Here is a 14,296-nt window from a genome sequence, read left to right on the forward strand (position 1 = left end):
GAGCAGAGGTGAGCCTGCCTGAGTTTACACCTTTCCTCCCTATGACACCACAGCTGCCTATTTTATGGGATGTGGTCTTAATGTGCTTATTCTTTATGGAGATACAGTATTGAAATTATAAAGCACAGCATATAACCTGAGTTCAGGATTTCAATAAATTAATTTTTCATTTTGCTCTTATCAACACTACAGAAACCGAAAGTAAATATTCCGGTAATATTGAACCCAGTTGGCTTTGTTTTCCAGCTGGGTCAACATTGGGAAAGCTAGAAAATTCTGTAGCATGTTATCCATATAAGTCCACAATCATGCTGGGCACAATGCGTTGTCCTTTAAAGGTCTATTTTGATCTTAAAATTTAAAAACATAACTTGTGTTACTCAGTGGCGAGACATGAAATGAGCTATCAACGTCAGCTGCCATCACCATGAGTCAGATGAGGGCCAGTATTCCATATATAATACTACCTGCTGCATTATGACCCGGCATCCACATTACAGTGTTCAAAAAAGTATTCCAGGTATTTGTGAAAATTACCCAGTATTTTCCACTATTTCTAGCATAGGAAGTCTTGAGTGATACCATCATTTCAGGAAAAAGGAAAAAAAACCTTGTTTTATTTGAAACAAAACGGCAACATTATTAAGAACTCAAAGTCTCAGACCCAGCGCGGTGGCTCACGCCTGTAATCCTAGCACTTTGGGAGTCTGAGGCAGGGGGATCACCTGAGGTTAGGAGTTTGAGACCAGCCTGACCAACATGGAGAAACCCTGTCTCTACTAAAAACACAATATTAGCTGGGTGTGGTGGCGCATGCCTGTAATCCCAGCTACTCAGGAGGCTAAGGCAGGAGAATTGCTTGAACCTGGGTGGCAGAGGTTGCAGTGAGCTGAGGTTGCGCCATTGCACTCCTGCCTGTTTAACAAGAGCGAAACTCCTCTCAAAAAAAAAAACTCTAAGTCTCTTGTACTTGAAATATAGGCCATTGAGCTCACTTGAGATTGCTGTACTTTTTGGTGTTTTTCATATATTGATGCCTATGCATATATGCTAAACTTGTTACAGAGAGACAACAGAAATATCCAGTTAGATAAGGGATAGATTATTTCAGGTTATTTGTATATATTTTTAATATATTATTTTAAATTTTTTTATAATTTTTGAGATTTGTATCTATATGTTTTTCATATATAGATATGAAAAATATATATATAACCTGAAATAATCTATCACTTTATATAACTGGATATTTATGTTGTTTCTTTGTAACAAGTTTTAGTGTATAGATACAAGCTGAAATATATTGTCACTGTTTTAAAATTGAAGCTTCATGAAAATTTTTTTTTGAGCTTCTTTTTTTATTATTATTATTATTATTATTATTATTATACTTTAAGTTTTAGGGTACCTGTGCACAATGTGCTGGTTACATATGTATACATGTGCCATGCTGGTGTGCTGCACCCATTAACTCGTCATTTAGCATTAGGTATATCTCCTAATGCTATCCCTCCCCCCTCCCCCCACCCCACAACAGTCCCCAGAGTGTGATATTCCCCTTCCTGTGTCCATGTGTTCTCATTGTTCAATTCCCATCTATGAGTGAGAACATGCAGTGTTTGGTTTTTTGTCCTTGCAATAGTTTACTGAGAATGATGATTTCCAGTTTCATCCATGTCCCTACAAAGGACATGAACTCATCATTTTTTATGGCTGCATAGTATTCCATGGTGTATATGTGCAGCATTTTCTTAATCCAGTCTATCATTGTTGGACATTTGGGTTGGTTCCAAGTCTTTGCTATTGTGAATAGTGCCACAATAAACATATGTGTGCATGTGTCTTTATAGCAGCATGATTTATAGTCCTTTGGGTATATACCCAGTAATGGGATGGCTGGGTCAAATGGTATTTCTAGTTCTAGATCCCTGAGGAATCGCCACACTGACTTCCACAATGGTTAACTAGTTTACAGTCCCACCAACAGTGTAAAAGTGTTCCTATTTCTCCACATCCTCTCCAGCACCTGTTGTTTCCTGACTTTTTAATGATTGCCATTCTAACTGGTGTGAGATGGTATCTCACTGTGGTTTTGATTTGCATTTCTCTGATGGCCAGTGATGATGAGCATTTTTTCATGTGTCTTCTGGCTGCATAAATGTCTTCTTTTGAGAAGTGTCTGTTCATATCCTTTTGCCCACTTTTTGATGGGGTTGTTTGTTTTTTTCTTGTAAATTTGTTTGAGTTCATTGTAGACTCTGGATATTAGCCCTTTGTCAGATGAGTAGGTTGCGAAAATTTTCTCCCATTTTGTAGGTTGCCTGTTCACTCTGATGGTAGTTTCTTTTGCCATGCAGAAGCTCTTTAGTTTAATTAAATCCCATGTGTCAATTTTGGCTTTTGTTGCCATTGCTTTTGGTGTTTTAGACATGAAGTCCTTGCCCATGCAGGCTACAGTAACCAAAACAGCATGGTACTGGTACCAAAAAACAGAGATATGGATCAATGGAACAGAACAGAGCCCTCAGAAATAACGCCACATATCTACAATTATCTGATCTTTGACAAACCCGAGAAAAACAAGCAATGGGGAAAGGATTCCCTATTTAATAAATGGTGCTGGGAAAACTGGCTAGCCATATGTAGAAAGCTGAAACTGGATCCCTTCCTTACACCTTATACAAAAATTAATTCAAGATGGATTAAAGACTTAAACATTAGACCTAAAACCATAAAAACCCTAGAAGAAAACCTAGGCATTACCATTCAGGACATAGGCATGGGCAATTTTTAATTATTTAAAAGATAGAGAACCATATACCTGTTTGTACCTTAAAAAATTTGTATGTTGACTGGGCGCGGTGGCTCACGCCTGTAATCCCAGCACTTTGGGAGGCTGAGGCGGGTGGATCACGAGGTGAGGAGATCCAGACCATCCTGGCTAACACAGTGAAACCCCGTCTCTACTAAAAATACAAAAAAATTAGCCGGGCGGGCGCCTGTAGTCCCAGCTACTGGGCAGGCTGAGGCAGGAGAAGGGCGTGAACCCGGGAGGCGGAGCTTGCAGTGAGCCGAGATTGCGCCACTGCACCTCCAGCCTGGGCGACAGAACGAGAGTCCGTCTCAAAAAAAAAAAAAAAAAAAAAAATGTGTATGTTGTATTTGTATTACCTATTCAAAAAAATAAAAATTTTTAAATGGTAGAGATAAATCTTAAGAATAAAGAAAAAGAAAACAATTCAGGAAACTACATTTGGTTCTGTTTTTACAGACTCAATAGGAGGGGTTGCAAAGCTATCAAGACAAGTGGGAGAAAAAGACCAAAAAGATCCTGTCTTTGTGATTATAGGATCATTACAGTAGATCAAATATTTGTTCAATTTTTTAAAATACTGCATAATGAACTAGAATTTTAATTTCTTCAGAAGTTTGAAATAAACTTTTAATTTTTAATTGCCTAAAAATTTTAATTCTATATTATATTTCCTACTTCCATCTTATATTTCAAAAAACTTTTGCCAAATAGTTTCTGGCAAACATTTTTGCTTGCAGCTGACTTAACTGCCTCTTTAAGACAGCACAATTTTGAAGGAAAGAGAGAAGGAGGGCTTAAAAAACTATACCATTGTCATGTGGGTATTAAGAGTGTAAGCTTTTGGAGTTGGAATAGACCTGATGATTTTCTAATTCAAGTTTAATTCATGTGAAAGATGTGTCTCAACCTCTTAATAAGATTACAGACAACTCAAAGGTAGGAACCATTAATTATCTCTATATCTGCAGCTATAAAATATTAAGACAGTGTACTCTTAAAAATGCTTAACAAGTAGATAGATGACTGTAAAAGCTTCTAGGAGCTGTTCATGGATGGAGATTCCAGACTTTATCTCAAAAAAATTTCTCGACATCTTAAAACCTTTCCTTAACAAGTCTTTCCATTCATTTAGCCCACCTTCTGCTCTCTTGCTGCAATTAGGAACCATTTGTTCTTATTGTTCTTCAAGAAAGATGTAGAATGTTTGAGCAACTTCTTCCTGATTTTAATGTCTTTGCATTTATGATACCCATCACAGTGTTTTACTTAAATTAGCATTTTTGGCTTTCTTTTTTTCCTTTGAGACAGAGTTTCACTCATGTTGCCCAGGCTGGAGTGCAGTGGCCCGATCTTGGCTCACTGCAATCTCCGCCTCCCGGGTTCAAGCAATTCTCCTGCCTCAGCCTCTCAAGTAGCTGGGATTACAGGCACCTGCCACCATGCCTGGCTAATTTTTTTGTGTGTGTTTTTAGGAGAGATGGGGTTTCACCATGTTGCCCAGGTTGGTCTTGAACTCCTGACCTCAAGTGATCCACCTGCCTCGGCCTCCCAAAGTGCTGGGATTACAGGCATGAGCCACTGCGCCTGGCCTTAAATTACCATAAATGGATGAATACTTAATATAGATTTCATTGCCCTTTACTTTTTTTATTATGGTTAAAGAAACATATAACATGAAATCTACCTTCTTAAATTTTTAAGTATACACTACAGTATTGTTAACTATATGCTTAATGTTGTGCAGCAGATGTCTAGAACGTTTTCATCTTGCATGAGTGAAACTATGCCCACTGAACAGCAACTGCCATTCCTCCTTGCCTCCAATGCTTGGCAGCCAGCATTCGACCTTCTGCTTCTAAGAGTATGACTAGTTTAGATACCTCTTAAGTGGAATTTTGCAGTATTTCTCCTACTGTCATTGCCCTTTACTTTTACCTCAACTAAATAATTTAGATTCAATGTAGAACACAAAATTAATAATAGAACGTAAAGAATAAACTAAGTTTTTCACACCCCATTTAAACATCAAATTGAATAATATGCTGAAAGAATAAGGTGTGTGTTTTTACAACTCTTGCAATTTTAAACCTGTATTAATATATCTTAGAAATGAGTTGACCTTGAGCTACACTACAATGCTAAACTCTCAGAAGCTTATAATCACCGTAGTCCTCAGATCTTTCCTAAGGAACATAACATTTTGACACAGAAGAATCCTTGTATTTTAGCTTTTAACAAAATCTCAAGCAGTCTGTTAACCAGATTACCATCAGCATCATCAGAAATGGGGAAAAGGAAAGGCTTTGGTGGGTGGGGCAGGGGGTTGATAAAACCTAAGAATGGAGTGAGAAATCGAGTAAAACTCAATGATGCCTATAGGCCATATTACTTGGTAATACAAAAAAATAGATATATATATTTGACCCAATAACACGACATCAAAAACTATATAGCTTGATAATACTTGGACAAATTTTGAAATGATAGATACATGAATTTTTTTCTAGAATCAAATACAACAAACTCTGCATTTGCCTTTGAAGAGTGAGATTATTAAGGGGTATTAGGTATATAAAGGGAATTCGATTATAAAGAGAAACATTTACACTTTATTTTATACTTTATTGTTTAATTTATTTACTTTTGCACTTATTAATTTGATGTATAGGTAAAAAATTAAAATATTTAAAGCTCTCTTCAATAGACAAAAATGTTTTTTTTTAAACATATCACTTTTACCTACAGTTAGTACTTCTTTTGTTTCAGGGTTTAAAACATAAAATGTTTTGAAACAGATTTGCTGATTTTCGTTATTGATGGTCTGAAACGTTTGCTCTTAGAAGGGTGTTAGTGAAGGAGGTTTATCTTATCAAATTCTATGAGTTAGCTACTGCAATACAGTAGAGCACCCCAAAATTTAGTTGCTTAAAGCATCAACCATAATTCTGTGGGTGAACTATTTGACTTGGCCTCAGCTGGGCGGTTTTTGTGATCTGTGCCAGGCTGGGCTGACCACAGCTGGGCTCTCTCAGTGCGGCCATGGTCAGCTGCCAGGATGAATAGGAACGAGTCAGTTAGTCTAGGATGGTCTCTTTTGGAAGGGCTTATGTCTGCTCCATATGGTCTCTTCCTCCTACAGGTTAGCACAGCCTTGTTCACCTAAGGGTTCATCAGGGTTCCAAGAGATGGAGCAGAAACAGGCCAGGCCTCTCAAGGATTTGGCTCAGAATTGGCCAACAACATCACTTTCACCACATTCTAGGCTAAAGCAACTCACAGGGCCAGCCCGGGTTCAACGGATGGGGAAATAGACTCTGCCACTTTATGGAAGGTGTTGCAGAGGCACATTAAAAAGAGGCATGTCTACAAAGGAAGGAATAATTGCAGCCATTATTACTAAGAAATTTACAATACACGGTCTTATGCTACCCCCAAAATTTGTGAATAACCAATAGAATCACTTTGTGGGAATCCGAAATATATCCCTTTTCTTAACGTTTGCCCACATAATTATCTTTATTTTACTGGTACAATAGAAGCAATTATTCAACTAGTAAAACTAATTAATACTCTAGATATAGCTTCCTTTTAATGTTAACAGCTAACACTGGCTATGAAGCATTTGCTCTGTGCCAGGCAATGTCCTAAGCACAGTATGTCATATCACAAAAGTAGGTGGTGGTTAGGGTTTGGAGTCTGGACCCCAGCTTGGTTTGAATCCCTATGTTAGTATTTATTAGCTGTGTGACCTTGGGCAAGTGAATTAACCTTATTGTGCTTCCATTTTCTACCTATAAAATGGGCTAATAATAAACTTACATAACTCATAAGATTGACATGATGATTAGATTTAATCTATGTTAAGTGCTGGTAACAATACCTAGTGTATGGTAAGGGTTATATAGCTGTCAGCTCTTGTTATCGTCATCATCATCATCATCATCCCCCTCACAATAACCGGGTGGTGGTTAATTTTGTGTGTCATGCATGACTAATACAAACTCTGTGAGGTAGCTTCTATTATTGTCTCCATTTTATGGAGAAGAACACTGAAGTTCAGGGAGACTGACCAAAGTCACAAAGGCAAGATGTGGCAGGACCCTCATTCAAGCCCTGGCAGCTGTTTCGAGTCTGGGCTTTTCATGCCCTACAACACTGCCATGCCACTTAACAGTACCTTCCAGAATAGTTGTCTACAGGTCAAACATATACAGGTCATGTTCTTTTTTCCCCCGTGGTTAGCATTTCAGAAGAGCTTTATTTTCCCCACTGCTTGGTTTGCAGCTGAGCAGATATAAGAGGTAGCTGTATGTACAGAAAGAACTCTGACATGCAATCAGCTTAACTCCTACATGCAAAATACAGAGCTGCACACTTGCAGACATCTCGTTTTATCTTCACAGATAACCCATTAGGTATGTATTATCTCCATTTTATAGATGAGGACACCGAGACTGCTCTTGTCCAACATCACAAAGAATGGGTCTACCTCCAAAGCTTTTTCTGCTAGGCAGAATTGCTAGATTAAATGTAAAGAGATTCTATTGCAAACACTTTTGTAAAGTGAATCTGTAATAATCATAACCTAATTTGTTTGTTGTGGAAAGGTGGAGGGTCTCACTTCTTAAAAGTGACTTCATGGTTCAACTCTGATGAATGATTCTGTTCTCTTCACTTCCAGAGGAGATTTGCACCCTAGTTATCGCTGAGACTTTCCCTGAAGATGCAGGGATCTTTACATGTTCAGCAAGAAATGATTATGGATCAGCAACTAGCACTGCCCAGCTGGTTGTCACCTCAGGTATGTGAGGAATAAAAAAAACGACTGGGTTCTGTTCCCCAGCACCAGTGTGGTTGGCCACAGCAGAAAGGCACTGTCCTGGCCAGGTGCAGTGGCTCACACCTGTAATCCCAGCACTTTGGGAGGCCAAGGCAGGCAGATCACTTGAGGTGAAGAGTTCGAGACCAGCCTGGCTAACATGGTGAAACCCTGTCTCTACCAAAAATACAAAAATTAGCTGAGTGTGGTCGTGCGTGCCTGTAATCCCAGCTACTCTGGAGGCTGAGGCAGGAGAATCACTTGAACCCTGAAGGTGGATGTGGCCGTGAGCCAAGATCATCCCACTGCACTCCAGCCTGGGTGACAGAGTCAGACTCCGTCAAGGAAGGAAGGAAGGAAGGAAGGAAGGGAGGAAAGGAGGGGCGGAGGGAGGGAGGAAGGAAGGGACAAAGGGACTGTCCCAGGAAGAGAGCTCAGCTCAGCCTTCAGGAATCTGGCCACTCCAGGAGTCACCCTAACAATCTAAGTTCATCGTGAAACAAAGGCTTTAGGGGAGGGGAGGAGAAGGAGTGAAGTGGAGATGACAAACAAAAAGATAATGATCGTGTAGCAACTGAACACACAGGGGGCTTTCTTTAAAATCGTGCAGTCTTGGTCTTGGAAACGATGGAGCTGGTTTCCTAACATTCTCCTGCTAACCTAGAATCATATTCACATTGGAAAGCCACCTCTATATCGGAGGTTCAGTCACTTTCTCAGCAGTGCCAACACATGAGATCTGGAGATACTTGTACAAATAAGCCATTGTCTGATCCACTGTTGAAACTTCTGAAAAGGTAATACAAGATAAGCCTTCTTGTATAAAATGTAATACAAGATAAACTCAGAGAAGCTGTAAAGGCCTTCAAACTCAAATTTCATTGATAGTCTATATCAATGATAGTATATAACTAATATGAAAAAGAAAGCAATGTATTGTATTATTGAAGTCAATTTTCAAAAATATATGGATATTTTCTAAACTCAAAAACTTACCACTAGGGAAGGCAATGTGAAACAGCTTTTTTTCTTTTTCTTTTCTTTTCTTTTCTTTTTATTTGTCTGTTTTCTAGTTACTAATGAGCATTAGCTTACTTTAATTGCCTCATCTCTGCCATTCATCTTAAAGATATTTTTAAAATATGTTTTTGACCAAGCCTGGCACATAATGTACATAGTAGGGAATCAATAAATGGGTCATTTGTTGAATGATACGGACTTGGAGAGAACAACTGAATTGTACTTGGATTCCTTCAGAAGAGCAAGAACTTGGTGCTAGGTGGCAGCAGAGACACAACCAAAACTTATTTAGGGACCTTAGAGTGGCAATTGTAAATGCTTTTTCATCTTAATTAAGAAAAGAAATGGGAGGGTCATCTTAAGTGGGAAATGGTTTCTGTGAATGACTACTGTAAGTGCTGAAAGAAACCTAAGTGTCAGGATCGGAGTTACAGAGCAAAGAGGACCCCAGCGTTTTGATTCCGAGTTGGCTTCAACACTGTCCCATCAAATGGCCATAGCAGGAGTGCAGTGTTTAAACAATATGGCCAAAACCCTGGGCTCTATAAGTCTGAGTGGCAAAAATTTGTGTGTAATATTTTCCATTTGTTTCTGCAGTAAATCTGCTATAGGTCAAACATAATCAACAAATATTTTGTTTTTGAGCTTTTTGTTTACCTCAGTAAGCATTTTTGAGTGCATGCCAGGAGCTCTGCTGGGCTGTGGGCAAGGTGCAGAATCTAAAAAAGACGTGATCTCAAGATGCTTTCAGCCTATTGAGGGCAACAAATAAAAATCTCTTTCGTACTGAGTTATAGTTGGAGCAATCATCTAATATGGAAAAAATATTTTTATGAGATTATGAAATTTACTTGGACTCCAAGGTTTACCTTCCCTAGCTTTAGATGAATATCCACATAAAACCTTTACAGCTTGAGCCAATTTGAGTAGTGACAGCTAGGATGTTCAGTCGGACCCATGGACCAAAACGTGAGAGGACAAAGCATTGTTGGTTGATACTGTTTGTGTTGTCACTTTTTTTGCCAAGTTCTATCTTTAGCTCTTGTTTGAAATTTTTATGATTCGGTAGCTGGGTTCCCCAAATGTGAGCTCAGTCAGGAAATGAAACGGTAGCACTCGTTCAAAACAAGCTTGAAAGAACCAGGCCCTCCAGCTGGCAGTGCTTCTGCATCAGATGAGAGCAGCACAATCACCTCTTCTTTAACAACTTCACACAACATGGGGATTCTCAGAAGACTCTGACAGTGTGAAATCACTTGTTGAACTAGTGGCATCTTCTTATGTTTTTCCTCTCTTTCCCCTTCCTTAGCCAACACTGAAAACTGTAGTTACGAGTCAATGGGAGAATCCAACAATGACCACTTCCAACACTTTCCACCTCCCCCTCCAATCTTGGAGACAAGTTCCTTGGAGCTGGCTTCAAAGAAACCATCTGAGATCCAGCAGGTGAACAACCCTGAGTTAGGCCTGAGCAGGGCAGCCCTTCAAATGCAATTCAATGCTGCTGAGAGGGAAACGAACGGAGTCCATCCCAGCCGTGGAGTAAATGGACTGATTAACGGCAAAGCTAACAGTAATAAATCTCTTCCAACACCAGCTGTCCTGCTTTCACCCACTAAGGAGCCACCACCTCTGCTTGCCAAACCAAAACTGTGAGTATTTCTGCATGGTTTTATAATAATTTCCATACCCCTGTTACATTTCCTGTCTGGTGAGAAAAAAACTTTTGCCTGTATTCAACTATGTGGCAAGTTGGCCTTGACTCATGGGACCTTGCTGCCAAGTGGTGTTCAACAATATAAAAGACACCTAAAAATAAAGAAGGGAAATGAAAAGCTTGGTGAAATCTGCCCTTTGCTGAAAGCTATAACTGGTTATGGCTGTGAAAATATCTGTGCCCAGTGTGGGCTTCCAACATACAGCTAAGGATGTAGCCACTCCCTGGAGGCCATGGAAAAGGGGGATCTACTTTCAGCCCTTTATTAAAAGCATTTCAAAAAGTGAGTATAAGTACTTTGCATTTGTTACTTTAAGTATTAAGTATCAGTAAGAAGATCTGATATAGACAAGCGGGGAAAGACTAAAAACTGAGGCTGGAAATTCAGGGTGCAGATCCTGGCAGGGCAATGAAACTGGAGGGAAGCAGGCTTGTGGGCAAGAAGAGCGCCCTTCACAACACAGGCTACTTGGCTTGGAATTCCATGGAGCTGCATATTTCCATGAATACCATCTTCACAGTTGATGTCCATTATTTTCTTAGGATGATAAACCTTGCATGAGCTGTTTCCATTGGCACCGCACAGCAGAGAGTTGTTATGAATGGAGCCATTACAATGTCAGAGAGAGGCAGAAATAAATTAGCTCAAAAGGGTTCTATCATAGCACAACAGACCCTGAATTACTGCCCTGCCAGAGGTCAGTGGAAATGTAAGAGTCATAGTGAATGTGTATGTATTCTATGAAGTCACATTCCCATGAGAATGTATTTGCCAGAACCTAGGAAAGCCCCTTCTATTTACCCATATCTGATGTTTTTGATTTGGGGCAGGAAGGGCTTCTTTAGGGGTTATTCTTTATTTCCCTAGCATTGACTAGCCTACTCTTTTCTCTCTGTGATCAGTTCATTTGTTAGAAATGTTAGAATTTAAAAGATATTTGAATTCGAATAACACCTTACCTTTGTACATCACTTTATTGTTTACTGAGTGATTTCATGAACAACATTAGACTAATCAAATAACAAAAGCAGTCAAAAGAATACCTTAAGTTAAGAAATGGGCAAACAATTTTATAAAACCAGACTTCTGGACAATCTTGGGTTGCAGTTTCAAAAATCTATATATTGCTACCCTCTACTTAATTTTGCATTGTGTTCTGGCTCTCTTTTAAGACAGTAGGGCTACTCACTAAGCTTGTACACAATAGTGTGAAAGGTGCTGGTGAACATTTAATACCTATGCGCCATCTCCATTCAGAGGCTGAACAGGTATAATGAGCTAAAAAATGGTGGCCTTAAAAGAGATTTATGCTCTTGTAGCAGCAACCCGTAAAATTAATTGCCACTGCTGACTTCTTTCATCTTTGCATTTTGAATATATATTTGCAGTGCTTTTAATGAAACAAGGGACCTGCTCTCCAGGGAGAGAAAGGGCAAATGTGTTGAATGACTAGGACTTGACTGTGGTCTTGATTAAGTAAAGTCTATCTACTCTAATGGGTATCATAAATTGGATGTAAATCACAGGAGAGCAAATACGAGGAGCTGTTAAGAGGCATCTACAGCCCGTCTTATCTCAGGAGTTTCAACAGCTCTGCAGCTTTTAGCTCTGCTTTGCAGCCAGGTTAATGTATATGGCAAGGGGGTAATATCTACAGAATGCAGACAAAACAACTTCATGTTCATTAAGAGGATGACAGCTTAAGCACAAGTTTAAAGAACATCAGGATTTGCCTGTGAGTGAGTTAAAATATAAATATATATAAATATAAATATATAAATATAAATATAAGATAAAATATAAAATAAGATGCAGAAAAAATGGACTTAAATGTATGAGGCCCAAATAAATAGGTTACTCTCCCTTCATGAGGAAATTTAAGGGAAAAAGCAGAACACCTAACCACAAAACCCAACAGCTTAGAAACAACATTTACTTGTACTAGGTTTTCCCATTTTTTTTTTTTTTTTTTTCCAAATCTTCATATGTTTAAACATATTCTTAGGGCATCACTTGATTTTTGTTTTTTCGTGTTGCATATTTACCTGCCATTTAACTAGGTAGAAAATAATATGTGATGATACTTTTTAAATATATATTTTTAAATTTTCTTATGATTTAGAATATGGTATTGGATTTTGTTTTATTACAAAATCAGTGGATGCTTGATGTGACAATTCAAACAACACAGAGGCTATTAAAGTTTATACTCTCTGCTTCCCTTCTTCCAACCAAGCCCTCTGAAAGTTGTGGTATGGTGTATTATCAGAGCCTTTTCTAAAAAAGTTTTTTGCAGTGTTTTCAAAGTTTTCTTTCAGTGTTTGTTCAGTTTTCAAAGTACTCTTTGCTTCCCTATTTCCACCCCTCTCAAAGGTGTGATATTCTGTATTATCACAACCTTTTCTAAAAAATGTTTTGTTCAGTGTTCTCAAAGTTGTATTATTGATAGAGAAATACTATTGAATGACATCTACAAATAATGTAGAACAGCATCTGAGTTATTGATAATGAATGACTATAGGTAACTGCCAAGTGAAATTCTTACACATTCAATTTTTTTCTTTTCATACATTGTGGGAAAATATGAGATTTTATTTGCCTCGTATGGTCAGCAATGAAAAACTATGGTTTGCTCAAATCTTCTTTTCATCAGTTTATGATTTGATTTTCTTTCACAAAAGGAAAGGCTTATATTTGGTGGCGTTATGGCAGTTTGTGCATCTTCATCATTTGTAAACAAACTAATAGGAAACAATTCGGAGGGCGCAAGTAATAAGAACTAAAATATTTACTCTCACAATGAATTAATCTGAAAATGGTGTCTGATGTGTCAGATGTCTGGGGGAAAGAAGATCATTTTCAAAAAAAAAGAGGAAAACTGCATTTTTTTTCTCTCTTGAATAGCTCCAATACTGATTGCGGGAAAAGAAAAAAAAAATTCAAGAATGAAACAAAAACCTGGAAGGGCCATGAACTCTTTTCTCTAACTAGGCCCAGCCCCCACCCTGTACTGTCCAACAGAAGTCGTCACCTATAGACTCACAGCCATCCCAGACCTCCAGCCGAGTCCATGGTACCGCTCATAAAGTAGGGGTTCCTGGCTCAGTCTGTGGTACCGCTCATAAAGTGAGGGTTCCTGGCCCAGTCTGTGGTACCTCTCATAAAGTGGGGGTTCCTGGCTTAGTATCGTGGACGCATCCACTTCAGCTCCTACATCTCCCTTTGTTTCTAACACTCTCCCTCAAGTGTAAGCAGAAGATAATTAAATGTAGGCCATTTGGTGAGTCCCAGATGTCCCGCACACAGGATTTGTGCAACGTCTTACCACCCGCTGTGGGACTGCGAAGTGTGCTTAAATGCTGCACAAGAAAAAATTAATAGCATTATTTCTGCAACTCAGTGGCTGACACTCATAATCTTCAATCACAGCATGAAAGAAGCAACACAATGCTTAAGTCATAATCTTAACAGGAGAAAAAAGGAGGGAATGAGCGTAAACCTAACTTATACACTATTCTTTTCTTTGGTTCCTTGCTGCCCTCTCATTACAAATGATACTTGAAGATCAAAATAAAGGTAGGGCTCACTGTGAAAAATCTCTGCTTCTCTTTATTCCTACGAAAAAAACGGTCCTTCAGGCAGGGTGCGGTGGCTCACCCCTGTAATCCCAGCACTTTGGAAGGCCAAGGCGGGTGGATCACGAGGTCAGGAGATCGAGACCATCCTGGCTAACACAGTGAAACCCCATCTCTTCTAAAGATACAAAAAATTAGCCGGGCGTGGTGGCGGGCGCCTGTAGTCCCAGCTACTCGGGAGGCTGAGGCAGGAGAATGGCGTGAACCCGGAGGGCGGAGCCTGCAGTGAGCCGAGATAGCGCCACTGCCCTCCACCCTGGGTGACAGAGCGACACTCCATCTCAAAAAA

The 14,296-nt window shown here is 39.1% G+C and overlaps 1 protein-coding gene across 8 annotated transcripts in view; it reads left to right on the forward strand.

Annotated features, from left to right (window-relative positions):
* The window catches only part of PALLD (palladin, cytoskeletal associated protein), a 435,452-nt gene that overhangs the window by 208,429 nt on the left and 212,727 nt on the right, over nucleotides 1-14,296 (forward strand). For all 8 annotated transcript variants that reach the window (XM_055385765.2, XM_063705635.1, XM_063705637.1 and 5 more), the window contains exons 9-10: nucleotides 7,497-7,616; nucleotides 9,964-10,306. In XM_055385765.2, coding sequence (XP_055241740.2) covers nucleotides 7,497-7,616; nucleotides 9,964-10,306 — 463 coding nt within the window. The remainder of the gene's footprint in view (nucleotides 1-7,496; nucleotides 7,617-9,963; nucleotides 10,307-14,296) is intronic.

Source organism: Gorilla gorilla, chromosome 3, assembly GCF_029281585.2.
Source record: "Gorilla gorilla gorilla isolate KB3781 chromosome 3, NHGRI_mGorGor1-v2.1_pri, whole genome shotgun sequence".
Lineage (NCBI taxonomy): Eukaryota > Metazoa > Chordata > Mammalia > Primates > Hominidae > Gorilla > Gorilla gorilla.